Here is a 24,544-nt window from a genome sequence, read left to right on the forward strand (position 1 = left end):
ATGAAATGTTTGTTATGTTTTTTAGGAATAAATATGGATATTAACACGTGGTTTAAATCTATAATATCACAATAGATCCGCCTAACGAAGTCATGTCTTTTGGAAAAAAGACTTTGAAACTGAAACCTACCATCTAACATTAAAAAAAAACGGCTTTAAATTTTGAAATCACTTGTCTGCATAGACGACTCCCCAAGACTTAAAAAAAATGAGGATTCCAATCTACTTTTTTTGCATTTATAAGCATTTCCTAAACTAATAAATAAATCAATTGTTTATAGGATTGTTTACAGGATCACATCAACAAAACAGATCGTTTAAAATCAAGAAAATATGATTTATAACTTCAAAAATCTCAATAACAGTTGGTGTTCCGTAACAAAGCCGCTAGGATCTTTGTTCTATGTATTTTATATATCTGATATCCTGAGAAGTGATTATGTTGTTACTACAACATTTGTCGATCACACATCAATTTAAGCGGAAATAGCGAAGAAATGGTTGTAAAAACTGCGAATTAAAATTAATGAATTTAAATCGCTGTAGTTCCCCGAAAATTTTGCTATATAACAGCCAATTAATGTGCACATTTAATAGTAAAGTAGGTGATAATAACTCAGTATCTATGCGGTTAATTATTCAGTATCTAATTAGAGACTATTTGGCTAATATAGCATTCTAGTTACTGACAAAGAAAATACTTACAATCGGAAGCGTGGATCGTAATCTTTATGGAGTTTAGTTATTGAAGTAATAAAGTAAAATTACGTAAAAAAAACCTAAAGAAATGTGAGAATGAAACTTTAGATCGCTAAGTTACACCGACTCATTAAGAGTAAATACGCCTGGTACTTACAATACCAAGTACTTCTGTTAACATTATTATTAAATCAATAAGGACTTACGGTATCCAACTATTTGTTAATACTAGAGCTTAAATGTTGAAATTATCTAAAGAGTGTAGTCAAAAGAACTGAGAACAATCACTGGTACTCCATGGTACACTACAAATGAAACTATCCATGGAAATTGACAAATTCCTCAAGTTACAGTTGAGTTTGATAAAATTTGAAAAAAATAAAAGGTTGAAGAAATACGTTAAATCTTTAGCTAGAAACATTGTCATTATATCTAGTATTTCAATATTCAAAATTAAGCAACCAGATGAACACACATTATCTATTGTTCACGGAATTACAAATCATTTCTTTCATAAATGTTTTATTCCAATATAAATAAGCCCAAGTGATTTAAATGAGGCCTAAAATGGAAAATGCAGGGATAACTTCTTTTATTTTATATTATAAAATTGAAAGGGTTAGGACTTAAAAACTTATTGACAGTTTCATTGTAATAGAGGTTACAATAAATAAATGTGTATAAAAACTTACATATAAAAAAAATATAAAAAAACTTAATCTGAAACAAATATTTCTTTTTACACATATCATTTATTAAAATTATAAAAAATATATATAAAATATAAAAATGCTTTAGCTAATTCAGAACAAGATATAAAAATATTGTCGATGATTAAATTGTCCACTTTAAAGGCCTTTATTCGATATAAAATTAATATACTGCATTAGCACAGGAGAGACCAAAGATAGAGCAGATCTAGATAACGTAACAATAATAGATAGCGAAAAAACTATAACAAAAGATTAACTTTAGAGAGTCTCCACATACTAAAGAACATACATAGAACGACAGACAGGAAAGAGGAGAGTGACAATATCAGCACCTGTTACTGTACCTGTACCTGTTACTAGTACAACCTTGATTGCATAATCTTTATTGTATTATGATCATATATTGAAAATATTTAATTTTTTTATTTTAATGTTAAACTATTTAAAAGTTAGACGGATTGGAATAGCAAAGAAAAGACAAGGACAAAAATTTATTTAATTTTTTGAAATTTGACACCATACAACGCTGTTTCGAGTATTGCCAAGTACTTATCATCAGAGGTCTTAGGAAATATTCAAATTTCTTGATTAGTTTAAAGTCCATATATAATTTGTTGTTGTTGAACTGCAAGTGCCAGGCTTAGAAGTTGTGCTTTCGAAACGTCATCGATATTTATGTAGATTATATAATAGTTAACTATATAATAGTAACTATATAATAATAATATACATGTATAATATATATATACTATATAATAATATATGTATATAATTAACTATATAATAGTTAAAACAAAAACTAATCTATAAGTTTTTATTTTCTATCCACACAGTATGTTTTTACCAATTCTCTAAAAGTAATATATTTTGTTATTTACCTACGGAGTAATAAAGTATTTATCTAAACTGCATATAAGTAAATGATATATTTTCTTCACAGATAATTTTAGGAATACCAAAATTCTCGTTCTATCTAAGATATTTCTTTTATACCCTGAAAGTATACAATTATTGTTTACGGATAAAATAATGCCGGATTATATGCTTAAAAAATATTAAAAAATTTACATATACATGCCATTATTTACAAACAAATATGTTATATTCGTCATATTTTCGAATATAAAAAATCAAACTAATATATACAATTCTTCCAATGTTAATTTTTCATATTAACGACTAGGTTGGGGTGGCCGTCTTGCACACCAAGGCCCACTTGACCACAAATAATGATCCGCTGTGGTACCATGAAAATATGTAGATTCGATGGGATATTAGTATTGCATATTATTATTTCGGAAACACCCGTGCTTTGGCGGTTTTTTTTTTATTCTCAAGACGTATGCTATTTTTTTTTCTTTATTTTGTAGTAATAGAGCAATAATGATTTACAAGAAACCGCAATTTGATTAAAGATTTTTATCTGATTAGTATGTATGTATGTTGATCCTTTTTTCGAGTCAGCGCAACTGAGCACTTTTACTCTTTGATAGCTGGGGGTACTACAGGGTCCCACCCATCTTATTGACTAATTTATGTATTCCCTATAAGCTTCATGATTATTCAGTGAATGATCTAAAATATGCGTACCTGATTAGTAATTCTAAACAACTTTTTTCACTTTATTGTATTGCTAAAGTTGTAATACATATTCTAGAACATATTCTAGATTTTATAATACACAGATACGACATTTAATAATAACTACAATACAGATACATGTTTTAGGGTATTAGAAAGTAAGGCGGAAAGTAGAAAAATCGTTTGGGATATGAGAAGGATGAAATTATGGGTGGATGCTAATTGACCCAAGCCTGGGTACAAGTGAAAGAAGGCGGCCACTTTAATGAGTCGGAGGTATAGATCATAAATTAGCATTGAGGCTGCAGAACGACCTGGTGACGCATGGACAGTGGTACTGTAGTTAGAGCTCACATTGGTTATTGATATGTTTACGCATGTCGTGTAACTACTGTACAAGGAAGTTTTAAGAACTTCCTGCTGCTGTATTACAGTTGTCTCGAAGAAAACTGTTAAGAATCGTCTTAATATACTTAAATTTATTTTTGAAAATGCGTTTGTATAAGACCGTTTGAAATTTTTTATTTGCTTAATTGAATGCTTGTAAATATTGAATTTTATACTCGATTTTATGTCCCAGTTAGTGTCAACTTGACTGCTTTGAACAAATGATCAGTAAAGTAATACTTACAATCAAATGCGGTAGCATCAAATATATATTATCCTGATACCTTTAATATACAATATCTAACTAAATATAATCAAGTAAAACATACTAAAATTAATAAACGTTTTAAATAAATTTTATAGTAACAAAAAACATATATTTTGTAAAGTTATATTTATTTTTAAAATAATTTAGAAAATGAAGGCAAATAATATAAACAGCTAAAAATGTTAATAATACATTGTAATTTAAGGGATTATAAATATTTCAAATAAATTGAATTCATAAAATATTTAATAAATACACTTTTTTATTTGATTGTTATACAGGACTACAAATAAAATTTAGTTAAAGTACAATTGGTTATTTTTTGAAAACATAAAAATGATTACTTCATATACTAAAATAAAAAATTCAATTTTTTAACTATAATATATAAAATATATAGAAATGCTATAAAATGATATAAATATATTACTATTGGCAGATTGTTCAAATACGGAGCAGGCCATAGGCAAAACGCAGCGTTGTGATGATATAAAATTTATTGTAAAAAATATAGCTTTATCTTTATAAATATTTTAGTTTCTCAGTATCTTAAGTTTGCTTTTTTATTTTTTAGAAGTTTAAATAGTTTCAACCTCCCATACTTTGGTGTTACAATCTTGACCAGTTGAGATCACTGTATTGTTATCCAACCATACTAAACGAGTGATTTGCGATTGTGGATGTGCGTCTGTTAAAAATAAACAAAATAACAATATAATAAAAAAATATATATTTCTTAAAATATATAACTCACTTTTAATGATAGTATGCTTTGAAGGATTAGCAACGGACCAAATGATAATTGTTGTATCCAGTGAGCCACTAGCTACTAAAAGTGAATTTGGTGACCATGCCACAGTATTGACACGTGCGTTATGGAAGCCCCATTCCTTGTTATGAGCAGGCTGCAATAAAATTAACAGATTTTTAATTTATTGTAATTATAATATATCTAATAATTAGATAAGTCATAGACATATAATTAAAATAATGGATTCATCTTTTGTATACTTCCAATTATTTACTTATATATGATCATATTAAATTTGCAATTGTTTCAATTTATTTCTTACCTTATATTCTTCAACTGAATATAAAACGACTTTTCGGTGAGCATCGCAAGCCACTAGATATTTATTATCTGGTGAGTAAGCGCAATCTGTAACAGCACCTAAATGATCTAATTCAATTTTAGGATCAAGTGTGGTGCCATTCAAAGAATATATGCGTAGCTTCTGATCATCACCACCAACGGCAACATCAAGTGTGTCGCTATTGGCAGTTATTGAACTAGCCTCATACTTAATAGGCAATGAAAATACTTTTTTGGTATCTTGAACTAGCGTAAGCTCCTTCACACAAGCAAGTGCAATTATATTCTCGTTACGGAAAATGGCTAAACCGCGAGGTTGACAATTTAGCTTAACAACATAATCTGTGTAAGTATTGGCTTCAATGTTAATTTGGCGCAGACTGTCATCAATGCCACAAGTGTACACAAAATCGCCCCAAGCAGCAATGCCATTCATCTAAATTATAAAAAACAGCATATAGTAAAATAAAATTTTAGCGAAAAACTTTGCATTTATATATACCTGATTACCATGTCCAGTGCCACCTACACGGTCATTGGAACCATTACCAGAATTCCAATTAGTCACAACACCATCATGACTTCCAGTGTAAATAGTACTACGGTCGTCACTTAATCCCAGCACAGTTATAGGTTTATTGTGACCTTTAACGACTCGTAAGGGTTTCGATGGATCGTCGACGTTTAAGTAATTGATGTTACCAGAGAGAGAAACTGTAAGTAAGTTATTGCCTTGCCATAAACATGACACTTGTTGATCATCCACAGTAGTGCCCATAACAAATTCGGTAATTAACTCTCGTGTTTCTACATTCCACAAGCGGCAAGTTTTGTCACCAGAACTTGTCAGCAATTGTGTACTATCTGGTTTCCATGCAACAGCATAAACACCACCCTTATGTGCAGGGTTACCAATCTCACCAATAAGGTCTGCAGTTGTGCCATCATAAAGAAATACTTTGCCGTCAAAACCAGCTGAAGCAAAATATTTACCATCTGGTGAATAACGTACAGCTTGTACAAAACGTGAATGATCTTGCTTGGTCATTTTAAATTTAAATGGTGGACCTTCGAATACTCCGATGGTATTATCTTCACTACCTTTATAGAAATGACAAAAATGATTTAACTTGAATGAATTTAAAAAGTAATTGTTTTTTAGTTACCAGTTACAATACGAAAAGGCCTAGTAGGACGAAAATCTGAGGAATTAAGCGGTTTTGATTGACCACTGATTTCACCAACAGAGGTGCCAGTTTCAGTCATGAAAACATGTCCAAAACGTTCACGACCTTCACCAACGACAACAATGCGCTGATTGTCTGCTGACCAGGCAATATCCTTAATGGGACCACCAATTGGTTGATATTCACTTTTCAAAATGTGCTCCTTATTTACTGTGTCCCAAATGCGTATCTTGCCGGATACATCTAAAATTATATTAGAATTATTAGAATAATATGATTTTTATTAAAGCGAAAAATCCAAAAAAATTATAGATGAATGTCAATAAAATTTAAATAAGTAATTAGTGATTGCAGATGAATAGTAATTAGTGTAATTAGTAATTATAATTCCAAACAATTTATACATTAATACAAAGAATTGTAGTAAATATATGTACTATAGGTAAATAATGTCGATAACTATATAACTTAAAAGACATATTATTATAATTGAATATAATAGATGTTGATGTTGCTACTACTTCTTTTATATAATTTTAATAAAAATTAAAATATATAACATAGCAAAGTGAAAAATATGGTATAGTATGGAATAATATTGGTACTCAAGAAATATAGATATACATAGTTTTATTTGTAAAAATAGTTTAAGTTCAAATTAGGAAATAAGCAATGAAGCTATTCAATAAAATTAAATTAAACCAAAGTATTGAATCGCATAACTTAAAAACCAGAGTTATAGAAGATAAATACGCAGATCTTTCATAATTGATCTCTAATGGTAAACTCTTAGTGGTCAAAACTACATATCAAACAGTGTAAATGCTTAATCGCACTAAGTGTCGGCTTTTTTACACTACATTAGATCAATTAATTAGATCTATTACAATATTCACTGAATAAAAATCTGAACTTATTTTTTTACGTCTTTTAATCAATTTTATATCTTTTGTTATAAGCTATTGGTTAACCATTGGTTAGCTAAAATTATTTAAATTTTTCAGTTAAACAGTTGTTAAACTGATATCACAATTATTGATATGTTCTTATTTTTCGGACATATTTTATTGTTGCTCCTCTTTGTTATTAATTTATTGAACTCCCTATCGGTCTAATCAATTTTTAGTTATATACTCCATTTCGCCCATGTGTTATTGCTGGAAGAATAGAATTTGTTGAATGCGAATTTAAATATAAAATCAAAGATGTAAATAAAAACAAAAAAAAATAAATTATTTTATCTAGAGTAATATAACAAATCAAAATATTTTTTGCAAAATTTCCACTTCAATTCCAATTGAATTGAGTAAGACAAAAAGGGTTAAAATTTAAAAGAAACATTGGTTAACAGGAGGAGGGCGACGCTTGAAAAACTGAAGTCCACTATATGTATACATTATTTATTTGTTATTTATTATCAATGCATCATGACATTGTATTCTATTCAAAATTATAATCGATTCAGAAAGATTTTCTCCACTAAATAAATTTTTGACTATTGACCTGTTGGTTAATCAAAGAAAATTGACAACAACTTTAGTTTCTTTACCTCATAATCGATACTCTTGTTGAAAGTTTAAGTAAATAGAATGAATCTATGGTAACCCACCGACTTAACCGTAGCCCATTTATTATATTAAATATAACCAAGTATAAAAAGTCTGGTCATAACTTTTATATCAAAATAACATAAGTGCGAGTATAAGGAATGATAGTGTGCATTTATTTAATAAAATATTTTTAATAATGTTAAATTTTAATATAAAATACTTTATATCTATATTTTATATTTTATCTGTTGTAAATTAAAAACTGTACTGCAAAAGAAAATCAGACAATACCGTTTCAAGAGTGCCTTGCCTTAATAGAGCAATTATTTTATGTAAGGGATTCATACCTGCATTGCTCCGATTTAACCATTCTTAGATCTTTCTTAATGAATAAAGTCAACTACTAAAACTAATAAATAAAGAGCACCGTTTTAAATTATTATATAAACTTTACAATTTTCTAAACCTATTTCTCTATATTCTTTAATTTATATATAGCTATGATCAACATTATGATAATGAATTTGCCGACAGTCTTGCAAGGGCAGGTTCTGCCACACAAATCTGTGGGCCGGAACCCTATTGTGGATAAAGTTGGTCTACAACTAGGTATCTAATTGATAAATGGATCTTAGACGAGAGAGGTCACTACTGGCGCGACAATCGAGGTAACCGTCAGGCTAAAGAGCTGGTTCATCCATATAGTTATGGCAAGACATCCCTCCTTAGCAGATCAGACTTGAGATTGCTGGTGAGATATTTAACGGGTCACCATGGACTGCGTTATCACCTTAATTAGATGGGTCTGTCCGAGGAGACGGAGTGTCGACTCTGCTTAGAAGCAGACGAGACTACCAGTCACATTCTCTGTGACTGCCCAGCCTTGATCTGGGCAAGGAGGAAGTCACTGGGAGGAGGGCTGCTCTTTCCTTCTGACATTAGGAGATCCTCAACGGACGACATTCTGGCTTTCATTCGAAAAGCGGAATGTCTTCTGTTCGGTTAAGGTCAGTTGCAGCACAAAAGATCAATCTGGTCGCAGTGCTCTGCTCCGTTGGGAGCTTGTACCCCGTTTATTTCTATTCTGTTCTATTCTGCGATCAACATTCATCGCTAGTTTTAGTATAGATTTAAAGAACGTATAGGCTTTTGTACAATAGACTGTGGATTAGGACTTAGTGCCCTCATTTCTCTAAAAAAAAATAAAGGAGAGCCACAATAAAATGGATTACTGGGATAATATACCAGGATTAACACAATTCATTATATAGATTGTATGGACCTATCAAAAGAAAAACTTAGAATCATCACAGGAATCCTAACAGTTCACTGTAAACTAAAACACCACCTTACAAAACTAGGTATATATACGGATGCAAACTGTAGATTCTGCGAAGAGAATAAAGAATCAGCCACACATGTGCTAGTAAAATGCCCTATGCTAATGCACAAACGGAAAATACTCCTGGGAAAATGTATATCCTAACAGAAGAAACAATAAAACTACAAAGTAGGTTCTTTACTACTATTACTATTCTAAATCCAGAAGGGGGCACATAGACTCAACGGTTGCAACGCCACATCTCTTAAAAATAATATATTGTACAATAGAAAGAACAACTCTATTGGATCAATTTAGTTTTCTGTTTTTAATGTGGAGTAATTTCTATTCTCCTGAGACATTCTGATGTATGTTTGTCTTGGGAGCAGTAAAACTTTAAACAGAATTGTGATGAGCGATAGGTAATCGCCGATGTCGGTTCGGATATTTCTGGAACTATTATTTTAAATTATTTCTATTATTAAAATGTAAACCTTATATGGTAATTATTCGTAACAATTATTACATGTTGATATCATAAACAATGTTCTTTTATTGTTCTATGCAAATATAATAAATGTTTTCGCTATATTTGGAAAATATTTATTTTCATTATCTAATAGTGATTAAAAACAGAACTTGAAAAATTTAATGATAAATTTAATAAAATAAAACCTATTGATTACAGTTTGAATGTGTATTGTTTGGAATTCGATACCCGTAGTAGAACAGAGAACAGCTGAACCTAACAACAACAGCACAGAGAGGTGGAGAATGTCGTATTTAAACCACATATCTACCTTCACACTTATAAATGAAATATTTAATAGATGAATTTTCAATAAATCGAAAAAGAAAATACATACTTTCAAATTTCATACCTAAATTGGTAATAAGGCAGAAAATAACATATATAAAATTTTTTTCTTATAATTGCTTTATCAAATTATTATTTTTATTGGGTAAAAAAGATAAAGTAAAAATATTTTACTCTTTCAAGCAATAAAAGTGTTACGAACAAAGAGAAAGAAAACAAATTATTTACGAATTTTTTATAGATAAAAAAGTTTATAGAGATTTTGCTAAACAGACCATACAAGCGTGCATATGACGTTTCAAACATCTGAGACTTATTTACGAGGCGGTATACGATCACTGCCTTGGCTGTTCAGAAGAAAAAAAGTTTAAGAAACCCATTAACACAAACGGTAAATGAGCAGTTACAGTTCTCCAGAGGCGGTAAAGATTGCCATGAGTCATCATAATTTGCTGTTAATAAAAATTTATTTACAATCAGCAAATTAAAGCGTTTAGCTTGGATCGCTTTACGCTGCATAAGCAGCCAAGTGTGGCATTGAAGACATGAGAGTTAAGTTAGAAGTTAAGGTGACTAAATGCGAGTACGGAAAATGATTGAGGTGTTATTCATTAAACATTTATACTATTCTTATATATATTAAGGTGTATGGAATGCATTCTCCATACACTTGCACCGGAAAAAAGTTAGTCTGTCTTTAATATGAAAAATTTATGTAAATGAAGTTTAAATATGTTAAGTATCTTAGTTATCAGTTACTTTAGTTGTAGTAAAAATATTACAAAAACGAGAAAAATGTCAGATTTGGATTTGCCGAGATTTTTATACTTTTAACACAGATAATTTAATCACAAATTAGATATTTACTATTTAGTTACTTAATGTTCTAAAGCTGTTTTTGTAAATTTCATATAAAATGAAATACTAATACATATTTATAAATGAATTGTCATATAACATAATGCATAATATAAAATATAACTATGAAAGAACATATAACATAATTATTTTAAATTGATGTTATATTTTAAAATAAATAAATTTATTATACATTCAAACTGGTTGTGTTAGGATTCAAAAACGATCTATTTGCAAAGTTATAATGTTATTGAAGACGCTTTCAATATATAAAAGATTAACAAAGCAAATGCAGGTGAAGCAATCTAGCCACCTCGATGAAATGAAGCCACAAATCAACAGGACTTCTATAAATCAATAGAACGTATAAAAGATTGAGAAACAAATCCAGGTGAAATAATCTAATCACCTCGAAAAAATGGAGCCATTAATCTATTACATTTAAATTTGTATAGGCCTTTGAGTAAGAAAACAGATAGTCGCCGTCTTGAGAGTAAAGCTGCAGTTAAGGCTTCCATTAAATTTAGACTTATGTATATGTTAGTAAGTTAGTCGATAGATAGATAGGGAAACGAATATTTCTATACCGATTTATCTGATTCTATTTAACAAACTTAATATATGCTTAGCAACAGTTTCAGGAGGATCGTAATTCGTAATAATAGTTTAGATTTTTTCACAGTTTAAGAATTGAAATTATAAGTTAACGGGTTTAGAAAGAATTATGTACACCAAGCTAAAACTGCAAAGAATGTTGGAAAATTTTTTAAATCAATTAGTTTGTGTGGGCGCTATGTAATATATTCAACCGATGTCAGTTACTCTATTCAAGGATTTGTTCGTAAAAACTTCAGATTCGTAGATTTATATATATATATTCTAGTTATAAGAAGAGTTTATATAGCGTTTAGGAGGAAAAACAAACAGAAAAACAATGTTATCCTGATTTTTATTGAGAGTTTTGCTAGAAATATCAACCTCTTCTACATAGTTAGAGAACTAGTACTCTAATTGATATTGAAGCTCAAATTTAAGTACAATAATATAGCTTTTTCAATTTGACATTAGAAAAAGAAATCAAATATTTTATTAGATTCAAAATTATTTTATATATTAATATTTATATCTATATTATAACACGTATTATCATATATTTGAAATATAATGTATAAAGTTAAAGTTCTTATAAGTAGAGACCCATTGTCAGTTAACGTTTCTCCGTTTAAGAGTCTTAGGTCTTAGGTTGTTCCAAAATAAAGTTATAGTAAATTTCAGTAAAGAAAGACACTTATACAACAATAAACCGGTTATAGCTATTTTTCTATATATAATTTGTTTTTGTTTTAATAAATGAATAGTTTGGCCTTTTTAATGAAGTCGAGGATAATAAAATGTATGTTTTAAAAAACTGTTTATCCAAGAATGGTGTTCGTTCAACAGAGGTGTTTCATATCTTAGTTATTGTTTACTTTGAAAATCATTTGAAAAATAAAGAACGTCAATGGCAAGCAATAAAATAGATTTAAAACGATTTAAGAATTTAATATATCTGTCAAAGACAATGCCAGATATGAAAATGCAGATTAATAAGACGTATCAAGTATTTGAATGTTAAAAACAAACAATGGATTGATTAAACATATGGTAACTAAAATTACATATGTTAAGTTGATCTTATAGGTGGTATTACATATAAAGCGAAGACTAAAGCTAACGCAATTCTGTTTAACTGGTTGGCAGTATGAACTTAAATTATCTGAAATTGTAGAATTAATAGTGATATATTTGTACAAAAACGTATTTTTCAATTGTTATATGATTATAATATCACTCTTGCTATCGCTTGAGAACCATACTTGGGCCAGTGACTTAATTTATCCAATACCACAAATCACGAAACAGATTTGTTACTAAATAAGAAATTAAAAAGTTTGATATTCTATTTCAATAAATTTTTCATAGACTATAAAAGACTATTCTATTCTATATGTTGTTATTGTAATCCGTTTTGGGAATGTAAGCCCGGACAAGCCAGAAACCCTTCTATATGGTATTCCTCGTTTAAAATTTATATTTTATAAGTACTTATCATAAAAACATTTTCCTTTTTAAAATAGAAATAAGACTTTTTAAATATAGAACTAAAAATATATATATATTTCTTAACTGGAGAATGGGATAAGAAAAAAAATATATAAGATAAAATATTTCTATTTAAATAAAATACCTCAGCAAAAAAATAGTAAAAGAGTAGAGCATATGATGATTTTCATATTAAAAACGATATTAATAAGCAATTTAAAATGAACAGGAAAATTCTCCGAAAATAGATTAATTCCATGAAATTACTGAGAGATGAAGTTTATGCAATGAAACTTTAAAAACTATTAACATATAGTGCAAATATAAAAATGTAAATGAAAAACATAAAAATGCAATTAATTAAAAGCAGAAATCTAAATCAACCAGAGAAATGAAATTTAATAGTTTAAAAATAATTTTAAAAAATTGTTACACACTCACCGCCCGATGCAATATAGAATCCACTTGGCGAGTATTTGGCGACATTAACAGCGCACGAATGTTCGGTGTAGACATCAGCAATTGCTGGATTCTGCTCTTGTCGAAATCACAATCGGTACGAGAATAAAATAGAAATTTTATTATATAAATATTTTGTTCATTTTAATATGAATTTAATAAAAATAACTAACAAGAATAAAATAAAAAAAGGACCCTAAAGTATATAATTTTTATGTGTTAAAGACTGATGACAATAGATTTCATAAATATTATATAGTTGTATATAGGTTATCTAAATCTGACTGACTATTGGATCTTTACGATACCAAATATTCTTAAAACTCTTTGCAGATTTTGTAAGTAGTTGCTATTTTTGTGAAAGGATGGAGCGCCTGAAGCCCTATGGCTGAGGCAGACCCAGCAAGTATTGTTTGACGCATGTGTTTTAGATCAGATCTAAATGGAACAACAACCAAAGCTATGATACGCTATTAAAATGATCATAATTACATATAATTCACTAATTTTTCTTTAATAGTTACCTATTATGTTAGATTATTTTTTAAATAAATTAAAATGTGTGCTTTTATTATGCTTGAGTGTGCGTGGTATAAAAACTTGAAAAGCTACTATTCAAATTGAAATTTTACAGGTATGATGTCTCAGATAGAAGCAAGTCAGTGGAATACAATAAATAATTATAGAAGCAGGTTTTTAAAGTAAAAGGTTCTATACCACTGCTCAAAACATTTTGAATGGAATAGAAGACTGGTTACTTGAACCCCCACCCCCACTAATCACGCCCTATATATTTCTATGATAATCTAATCAAATTTTGTGTTCTATACATCTCTTTAAACTATATGTTATATAGATGGACTACATATAATATTTTTAAGCTGCATTAGAAATATATGTTACGTTGATGGGTGTTAAGACGGACAAAACGCACAGCTGATCTAGCCATATACATATATTTAAAGTAATGAAATGAGTTTCTTGAACTAAAATTTTATTTATTTCGAGATTGTTTTAGAATAAAAAGTTGCTAAAGTAAGCGATTTGTTTTTTTAGAGAAATTTGTTGAATTTCTGTTAATACTGTTAAAGCTACACCACAATCAGTTATACCAATTATAATTTATATGAATATTAATATTATTTTAAAATAATTCGAACAGGAAACTCAGCTCTGAGGCAATATTCAATATATTTTAATATAAATAAATATTATTTTGGTAATTTTCAAAATTAATATGTTGCTTGTTTATACAGAAAAATATACATACTCGTATAGGTATATATACATGTACTCATAATAAATCTGGACACATAATTCATAATATTTTGATTTTAAAACTGTTCTATTTAATTTTAATTGAATTGTTGTTGTAAACTTAATTGGATTGGACGCCGCACACAGCGCTGCCTGGCAAAGCCGGCTAACATTTGCTCACTTCTTGCGTGGGCCCAAGAAAATGTAAAATTGTTGAACGAAAGCACTGAAGAAAGCAAACATTTTGAATTTCAAAACATTTTGTGTGTATTAAAAATATATTAAAATAGAACAAAATGCCACTAAACAAACTGGCAAATAATTTTTTCATCGTTAGATGCAGCTGCCGTTGTCCAAAAATAAAACAGCGAGGGTTGGTTGGGCGATTTTTCGATACAAAAGCTATAAAATTTTGGGACTTTTGCTGGATTTTGATAAATTATAACTTTTAAATTGCATAACTATATATATACATATATATGTACAAACAATAATGTATAATAATTTTACCTCGATATTTCGTATTATCACTGAATTTCCATTGGCGTAAAGAAAATTTTTGCCTTTAGGATCTGCTCCAAGTACAATAGGCTGACCACGATGAGTGCGAGGCAAGGAAGCATAAATAAATTCTGTACACGTACAATGAAATAGAAATAAATTTTATATTTAAAAGCTGATATCAAACAAAACCGTTAAGATTTATATTTTAATAATTATAAAAACAGGGCGGGGCCTTGTTCCGGTAACATAAAAGCCGGTAATTTTTATATATTTTTTTAATTTTTTATCACTTTCACTTATATTAATCAGCTTTTTCCGTTAAATATAGAGTCGTTGTGCTTCCTATGCAGTTGACTCATTTAACTTTTTTACTATATACGGTAATTTCATTTAAAACAAAGATAAAATATACCAAACACTCACTATTTTGATAAGCAGGTTGTTGCTGTTGAGCCATATTTATTATTATCCGTTAATAAAATAAGGTTAGCTTTTTAAAACAATTTTAATTATTAAGAAATTATGCGTTTATAAATTTATTTTATAGTCTAACGGACAACTTTAATCACACACGAAAGAAACAAATCAACGTGAATCAGTCTGCTACAGCCGCCACCACAGAATGAATTTATATTCTCTTTCTGTCCGTCACTTCCATATTTGGGCAAAAAGTAAACAAGAGACATTTAGACATTTTCAATGCATATTTGACATTTGTCTAACTACAACGCATTAGACACAACAAATGTCAGAAACAATGTGCTGAATCTACTAAGGTTGTCATTTGCACTATGCATATTGACTTGACGCAGCGAACATTTAACAAACAATAATAATAATAATAATTGCAAGAATAAATACATGTCAATAGAAATAAAACCATTTTAATATATCCAAAATTTTGTAATTCATTTTAGTATATATATATAGGCATTGCATTTGCATACATAGAAATTTTAATATACAAGCTGCTCTGTCTGTTCTACAAGCTACACGTAGTAAAACTCAAGTAAAGTACAAATTGAGATTGTAACACAAATAAAGTGCTAAATTACGCTCTTCACACAGATTTTCATGAAACATGGACATTTAAATTCAAATCAAAACAGCTGACTTACACAGTACACAAATTTCACTTAAAATAAAATGTACGAGTAAAGTCCGTGTAGCATTTTCAAATTTCGACTGGGATGTTACGCTTTCTCAGATGCTATCATTACCTTGAAAATTTGCTGGTGGAACGCACTTGTGTATACACAGTGTTACTCAAAGTTACTACGAGTAACTCGTGAAACAGACCTAAGATAAATCGTAAAAGCTAATTTATTAAAATGGTGTATTTCGCACAATTAAAATTCAATATATTTAAACAATATTTAAATAAATGATTATATATGTGTACAAAAATATGGAAAAAATTGTTAAGATATTATTGACAAAACTTATGAAAGAGCATGTTCACATCTGTAGGAATATAAAGCAGGTTATCAAATTGTTAACAAAAAATTATTAAATAAATATAGTTATATTTACTGTACTTATTAACATTTCACCTCGGTATAATTTTTATTTTATATATGGTGATAAATTGCTAAATGGATATTATGTTACTGCAAGGTATATGCAAGCTACACGGTTAAACTTGTGCTGTATGTGCTTTTATGTTGTTTTGCGCAATGTGTATTGTATAACATCTAAACACTTTTTGTTACTTTATCGTGCGTTTTTTACGTTCTCTATAAACTATTTCAGTCTAGAATAAGGTAGTAACATATAATTTGACAGGTCAAATTTAAAATTGCTAAAATATCTACATTGACATTTTACACGAAATATTTAACACAAATTTGGCCGCCCAATTTTAACTACTCTGCGTGAGTTTTGCATACTTAATAATTTAAAAGAAACTTATTAAGTATTAATTATTTTATAAAGTTATTTAACTGTGTCTTTATAAAAAAATTGAACGTAAATTCACTGTTGTTATCAACATAACGCTTACATAATACTGGTGTGTTGTTAAAAAAATAATAATACCAATTCAAATTAATGAATTGAATATTTGTATACATTCACACTATTGTGTTTGAATATAAAAATAAAATATAAAAATGTTTATAAGACTTAGATATTTTTAATTAGTTCAAATTTTAATCTGTTATTTTTTAATCTTGTTTGAATATCACTTAAAGAAATTCATCTAATAAGCAGCTCTGTCTTACAAACCTTTTTTTTTACTCCAAAGTAGTAAAATATAAATAACATATTACTTGGTTCAGCTTATTTAGGTTTTGTTTGTTCTGAGTTAAATAAAAATAAGAAAATGGGAAGAATTTTTATCACAAAAATAGATAATAATGAAAATAAATACTTTTATTTTATTCAGTCTACAGTTTACTTTAACTAAACTTGGTTTATTTAGCCACATTATTAGCTTATTATCCTAGTTCATCCAAATTGTTATATAACTAACCTGGTTTATTCAACCAAATTAATTATTTTAACTATTAATTATGAAATTTTTTTTACAGAACTTTCGTCATTCCTGAAGGGGAAGAGGGTCCTATGAAGATTGAGCGCGTTATTATCAGGACTAGTTTAGTTACCTGAACGGAAGCCAACAAACAAATCGCAGTTTGTCACTTACGCCCGAGAAAACAAAGACTTTGTGTGCTCATAATTCTTTCAATTCTTTTGTGCATGTGAAACTAATTTACTTTTGTTATAAAAAAAAACTTCGCGCTTTATCAACACAATTTTTTTAAAATAAATCTGCAATAATTTTAAATAATAAGTGAATAAATATGTAAAAAATTGGACAAAATTGCAAAATCACGTCTTTTATTCAAAACTCTGTCCCAGTGAATAAAAATTTTGGTGCAACGACCCTGGATGAAGGCTGAGCATACCCCAGCAAAATATAAATTTAAACACATTAGAAGGGTGTCGTTATAAGTTTAATCATTATTTTGGTTGTGAAATTTTTGCTTAAGATTGAATTGTTCTCTTCGTGTATGGTAACGATTCATATCAATTTACATATTGAAATAATTTGAAAGCGTTATATCTATATAAGGGTAGTATTAGCTGCCTTCCGAACTATTTTACTTCAGACACAATGCAATGCAATTTTTGACATATTTGACAGCTGGTATTTTAGTTTTAAACTGTTTATATGAATATAGTTGATATTTATATTAAACAATACTTAATAATAAAGTACATTTGTCATGTTGCAGCAAATAGGGCGACAAGTTAAGAAACCATTATATGGACAGTTAATTATTGGTCCTCCAGGTTCTGGAAAAACAACTTATTGTCACAATGCTGAGAAATTTTATAATGAATTGGGACGAAAAACCTGCGTTGTTAATTTAGATCCTGGTAATGAGAATATGGACTATACGCCAGCAGTTGATGTTATGAAATTAATAACAGTTGAAGAAACAATGGATCTCTTGCATTTAGGACCAAATGGCGCATTGATGTATTGCGCAGAATATTTAGAAAAAAATTTTGATAATTGGCTTTTACCTGAGCTGGAAAAGTACATCGCAACCACTAATTATTTTATATTTGATTGTCCTGGACAGGTTGAACTATACACACACGACAGCTCAATGGCGAAAATCTTTAATGGCTTGCAAGAAAAAGGATATTATTTAGCGACAGTTAACTTGGTCGATTCACATTATTGTTCAGAAGCAACGAAATTCGTATCAACATTGTTGTTGTCGCTGAATATGATGCTGCGGTTGGGATTACCACATGTAAATGTACTCTCGAAGGCTGATCTCTTGAAGGAGAATGAGTCTAAATTAAAATTTGGTATTGAATTCTACACAGAAGTCTTAAACTTGAGATTTTTACTAGACACTTTAGAGGATACACCAGCAATGAAAAAATATCATAAGTTAAATGAGGCAATTTGTTCAATGGTAGAAGACTATTCATTAGTATCTTATTATTTGTTGAATTCTCAAAGTAAGGAAAGTATGTTGACTTTGCGTAATGCCATTGACAAAGCTAATGGATATGTATACAAGGCAGGAGAGGAACAACATGTGAATAGTTTAATGTCATGTGCCGAAGGTGCGGAGTCCCAAACAAAAAGACAAACAAAGTATATAGATGCATATATGTAAATAAGTGATGGAAGTAATAAATATGTACATATGGTAAATAACTAAATAATGCTATAGATTATTTGTAAATGAAAAATAGTATACCACTTGATCTATGTGATTTTAAAAGTTAAAATTAATTTAAAAATAGGAGCTTTCTTTTGTAGTAGTAGATACTAAATGTCTGTCATCTTAATTAAGTAAGAAGTATTATAACAATGAATCTGTATCTATAAGTAAGAATGTAAAAAATACTTCTGTAGTATGTTAACTTATTGAAATAACCACAATATTAGGAACTATATTCATGCTATTCCTTCAAATTTAATGGACATATTAATAAAGGAATAATATTTCCAATGAGTACTTTCTAATTAATATTACGGACAATAAAATTACAATTCAAAAGTTGAACCAACTTTCTTATAACGTTATTATATATATATTTATGTTAAGTGGTTTAGATTATTTTAATGAAATATACATAATTACATTTTTATACTCTTATTATCATTGTAAATTAAAGGTCGTAACGCTTGTTTTTAATCTATGTTGAAAACCTATGTTCTTTTTTATAAATGTAGTTACGGTTCAAATAATACTTCTATTTTACGTTATATTTTTGATATTTGATCTATCGGTACATGCTACTTTACTGCCGTTGAATTATTAAAGTTGTTGGATCACCCATTATAAATTATTTTCAATGTTTATAATTTTATTATTTGAGAAGGGGCTTTGATTATTGAGAGTAACTTAAATGATGTATATGTTAAACTTAAAGTTTTTGTAAAATTTAAGTGATCAGAATAAATTGAACTCTACATTAAAACGGTTGTTGTTTCTTTTTCTTGGTGGTTGGTTCCTCTCTTATATTTTTTCTATGTATTCGTGGAAAATAACAATCCGCTTGTGAAATTACAACAAAAATTATATAACTAATACATTTTTTACTCGTGGAAATTAACAATACCCTTATAGTCGTGGAAAATAACAAAACGCTTATGAAATTACAATAATAATTATAGAACTAATAAATTTATATTCGTTGAAAATCACAAGAACGATTATGAATATACAAAAGTGTTATATTGTATAAAGTGTTAATATTAAAATTTTATTAATTGTCTTGTGGCGACCCAGTTGGCTGTGCATTTATTGAATTTAAAAAGTAAAATTCAATTTCAAATATTTTTAAGTTTTTTGTTTTGATTGAGGAGAACGTTCCGATTTTTCTCTCTGTAAAAAGTTGAATAAAAGTTTATTAACATTGAAAATTTTTAGAGTTTTATTAATTAGCAAGGTGAACAGATCATTGCTAAATTGGTGACCCCGACGTGATTTTGAAAAAGTTTAAATTTAGAAATATTAACTTCTGAGCTAAATATCTAATTATCGAGCTGTGATGTCAGTTGCAGACGAAGGTGTAGTAATGGCTTCTGATAGTGGAAGTGTCGTAAACCGTGTAGCAGTGAAGGTGCCACCGTTTTGGCACGAGCGACCGGAGATTTGGTTTGCTCAGATCGAGGCGCAATTCGCAGTAGCTGCCATTACGAGTGACATCACACAGTTCAACACGGTAGTAGCAGCGATTGAGTCAAGTGTTATCGCCGATGTAAGTGATGCAGTGCTTCATCCTCCTGAAACTGGAAGATACGCTAATTTAAAGGCTTGCATCATAGAGCGGTACAGTGAGAGCGAGCAGCGGAAGATTCAACGGTTGTTGTCAGAAGTTGAACTTGGTGATAGACGCCCAACACAGTTGCTAACGGAGTTGACAGCGTTAGCTAAAGACAAGGTGAGCGATGAGTTCCTTAAGTCTCTTTGGCTGAAGCGTTTGCCACCACAAGTGCGCGCTATTCTGCAGGCATCGAACGTGGCACTAGCAGAACTGGCGAAATTAGCAGATCGTATTTGCGAGGCGGGTGATTTTCAACAGATAGCTGTAGCGTCAGCCTCTGATTGTCCAGCCTATTCTGAGAATGCTGTGATTTTACGAAGACTTGAGCAAATCGAACAGCGTCTGAGTCGTTTGGATTTACGTCGTAGTGAGTCGGTGCAAAGTCGATCGTCATCGAGGAGGCGTAGGCGAACTCGTTCCCGACCAGGAAGTCATCCAGATTGGTGCTGGTATCACGAAAGGTTTGGTGATAGAGCTAATGCTTGTCGGCAACCCTGTAGTTTTGTGGCAAGCTCTCATCAGTCAAAAAACTAGGCACTCCTTCTACGTCGTCGAGCCGAGAAGGGGTTAGTGTTCGTATAGCTCGACTTAGTATTAAAGATCCCGCCACGTCGACCGTTTTCCTCATTGATACTGGTGCGGACATATCAGTTTTACCGAAGTCGTTCTGTCGTTGGAAGCAAAGGGCTAACAGTGTTGCATCAGTTAATTTATATGCCGCTAATGGTACGCCTATTCAAACATTTGGCGAGCGTCGACTGCTTTTGTCTTTGGGTTTGCGTAGAGATTTCCCGTGGACGTTCGTGATTGCGGATGTTAGCTGCCCTATTGTTGGAGCCGACTTCCTTAATCACTATGACTTGTTAGTGGATTTGAAAAGGAAGCGGTTAGTTGATTCGAAGACGACTTTGATGATGAAGGGTAAGGCTGCTGTGTCTCAAGAAGATACTGTGCGTGTGTGTGGTTCAGTTTCAGCTTATGCTGAGCTGGTTAATGAATACCGTGATTTAGGCATTATGAGTGCAAATCGGATGGGTTTAGTTACTAAGGTTGAACATTGCATCGAGACATTTGGTGCGCCGTCATTTGCTCGTCCCCGACGTTTAGTTGGAGCCAAACTTGAAGAAGCCAAGAAGGAATTCCAATTTTTAGTCCAGACGGGGATTTGTCAACCTTCGAAAAGCTGTTGGGCAAGTCCACTTCACATGGTTCGCAAAGGCGATGGAAGTTGGAGACCGTGTGGCGATTATCGCATGCTCAACGCGCAAACTAAACCTGATCGGTATCCGATTCCGTTCATTCATGATGTGACGAGTATTCTTCATGGTAAAACTATGTTTTCGAAGATAGATTTGCAGAAAGCGTATCATCAGATACCGCTTGCTCTGGCAGACATTCCGAAGACAGCTATTACAACTCCGTTTGGCCTGTTCGAGTTTCGCTTTATGACTTTCGGTCTCCGTAATGCTGCCCAGACGTTTCAGCGTTTTATGAATGAGACTCTAGGTGATCTTAATTTCGTTTTTGCGTACATCGACGATATTTTAATTGCGTCAAAAGATGAAGCAGAACACAGAATGCATTTGCGACTGGTTTTAGATCGACTTAGAGAAACTGGTTTGACCGTGAATTTTGCCAAGTGTAAGTTCGGCTGTTCCGAGATCGAGTTCCTTGGGCACGTTATTAGTGCAAAGGGTTTACGTCCTCCGGAGAGTAAAGTTCAAGCTGTTCGTGATTTTCCTCTGCCAGCAACGGTTAAACAGCTTAGACAATTCTTAGGCATGGTGAACTTTTATCGGCCGTTTCTGCGTAACGCTGTGCAGAATCAGCAGCGGTTGTTTCATCTTACACCAGGTAACCGCAAGAATGATAAGTCGGTGATTTCTTGGACTCCAGAAGATGTAGAGGTTTTTGAGGCTTGCAAGAATGATCTTGCCCAAGCTACGTTGCTTAACTTCATGGCTCTGGATGCACAATTGACGCTCACGACTGATGCTTCAGACGTTGCGGTGGGTGCTGTTCTCCAACAAGTAGTGAAAGGTGTTACTCAGCCATTGGCATTTTATTCAAAAGGTTTGAGTCCAGCGCAGACTAAGTATAGTGCTTATGATCGTGAGTTGACTGCTATCTATCAAGCTGTCCAGCATTTTAAGTATGCATTAGAGGGACGTGATTTCGTCATTTTTACGGATCACAAACCTTTAACGTTTGCGTTCAGGCAAATAAGTGAGAAGGCATCTCCTCGTCGTGCAAGACAGCTGGAGTTTATTAGTCAGTATTGCACTGATATTCGTCATCTGGCTGGTGCAGATAATACGGTGGCTGACTCTTTGTCTCGGGTTGCTACGGTTCAGTTGGAGGCAAATGTTATTGAGTTAATTGCTGAGGGGCAGAAGACTGATGCAGAGTTGCTCGCTCAGCTGAAGAGCCAGTCTGAAGATGGTGTTGGGTTGAAGAAGTTGAGATTGCCGGATTCGAGTATTGAACTGTACTGTGATGTGTCAGGCAGTCGTGTTCGTCCTTTTGTTCCCGCAAACTGTCGGCAGCTGGTACTCTCAAAACTCCACGGTTTGGCTCATCCTGGTATTCGAGCAACGCGGAAATTGGTGCAGGCTAGGTATGTTTGGCTTGGTTTGGTTAAGGATGTAGCTGTGTTTGTGCGTAGTTGCATTGCGTGTCAGAAGTCCAAGATTCAGCGGCATACTAAAACACCAATTGGTTCGTTTGCTGATATTGATAGTCGGTTCCAGCATGTTCATGTTGACATTGTGGGTCCATTGCCTTTGTCTCAGGGGAAGCGTTATTGTTTGACTTGCGTCGATCGTTTTTCTCGGTGGCCTGTTGCTGTGCCTCTGTCGGGCATTACGGCAGAAGAAGTTGCAGCGGCTTTTATCGACGGTTGGGTGGCAAGTTTTGGTTCTCCGCAGGCTATTACCACTGATTTGGGTCGGCAGTTTGAGTCTGCTATATTTCGGGAACTGACGAGATTGCTTGGAGTGAAACACTTTCATACCACGGCTTATCATCCTCAAGCAAATGGTATGGTTGAACGTTTCCATAGAACATTGAAGGCAGCCATTCGATGTCATTCCTCAAGTAATTGGACGCAGTCTCTTCCGCTTGTGTTGTTGGGATTGCGAACGACACCGAAGCTAGACCTAAATGCTAGTCCTTCAGAGATGTTGTTTGGAAATCCTCTTTGTGTTCCAGGGCAGATGCTTTCGGATTTCAAGCAGAAGTCGTCCGAGACTGATTTTGTGTCGGCGTTGCGAAGGGCTTTAGCTAAGGTTAAATCCGTTGAATCAACAAGACATTGTCATCCATCTGTGTATGTTCCGCGTGGCGTTATTAATTGTAAGCACGTTTTTCTTCGAGTGGATCGTGCTCGAGCTCCACTTGAGCAGCCTTACGAAGGTCCATTTGAGGTGCTGAGTCGTAGTGAGAAGACGTCTGTTATTGTTTGCCGTGGGAGAGAGGTGACTGTTTCGAATGATAGGTTGAAGGCGGCGTACTTAACGTGTGATGATCTTGAACAGGTTGTTCCAGAAACGCGTCAGCCTTCAGCGTTGTTGAATGGTGATCAGTTAGTGACTTCTGGTGATTGTAGGCGTGAATCCCTGTTGCCGATTCCGAAAGTGACACGAGCTGGTAGAGTAGTGCGTTTCCCAGCAAGGTTAGCGGAATTTCGGGATTAAGAGTGGTGTTGTCGACTTAGTTGTGGTGTCGCGTTGTTGCTAGTACTCCATCGCTAGGAGGGGGTACTGTGGCGACCCAGTTGGCTGTGCATTTATTGAATTTAAAAAGTAAAATTCAATTTCAAATATTTTTAAGTTTTTTGTTTGGATTGAGGAGAACGTTCCGATTTTTCTCTCTGTAAAAAGTTGAATAAAAGTTTATTAACATTGAAAATTTTTAGAGTTTTATTAATTAGCAAGGTGAACAGATCATTGCTAAACTTCTAAT

General features: G+C 31.6%; 3 protein-coding genes across 3 annotated transcripts; 2 read left to right on the top strand and 1 right to left on the bottom strand.

The window, feature by feature from the left end:
- Window positions 1–4,006: 4,006 nt before the first annotated feature.
- On the bottom strand, window positions 4,007–15,536 carry LOC119668553 (actin-interacting protein 1). Its single transcript, XM_038078105.1, has 8 exons — window positions 15,200–15,536; window positions 14,783–14,904; window positions 12,998–13,088; window positions 5,908–6,171; window positions 5,244–5,842; window positions 4,722–5,177; window positions 4,403–4,553; window positions 4,007–4,336 (listed from the first exon to the last, which is right to left on the bottom strand). The coding sequence occupies exons 1-8, from the start codon at window positions 15,231–15,233 to the stop codon at window positions 4,227–4,229; spliced, it is 1,827 nt and encodes a 608-aa protein (XP_037934033.1). The 5' UTR covers window positions 15,234–15,536; the 3' UTR covers window positions 4,007–4,226.
- A 2,401-nt stretch (window positions 15,537–17,937) lies between these two features.
- On the top strand, window positions 17,938–19,624 carry LOC119673096 (GPN-loop GTPase 2). Its single transcript, XM_038084323.1, has one exon. The coding sequence runs from the start codon at window positions 18,007–18,009 to the stop codon at window positions 18,919–18,921; it is 915 nt and encodes a 304-aa protein (XP_037940251.1). The 5' UTR covers window positions 17,938–18,006; the 3' UTR covers window positions 18,922–19,624.
- On the top strand, window positions 18,929–21,115 carry LOC119686020. Its single transcript, XM_038100473.1, has 2 exons — window positions 18,929–18,934; window positions 20,423–21,115. The coding sequence occupies exons 1-2, from the start codon at window positions 18,929–18,931 to the stop codon at window positions 21,113–21,115; spliced, it is 699 nt and encodes a 232-aa protein (XP_037956401.1).
- The last annotated feature ends 3,429 nt before the right edge of the window (window positions 21,116–24,544 follow it).

This window comes from Teleopsis dalmanni, chromosome 1 (genome assembly GCF_002237135.1).
Source record: "Teleopsis dalmanni isolate 2A chromosome 1, ASM223713v2, whole genome shotgun sequence".
In the NCBI taxonomy this organism is placed as follows: Eukaryota; Metazoa; Arthropoda; class Insecta; order Diptera; family Diopsidae; genus Teleopsis; species Teleopsis dalmanni.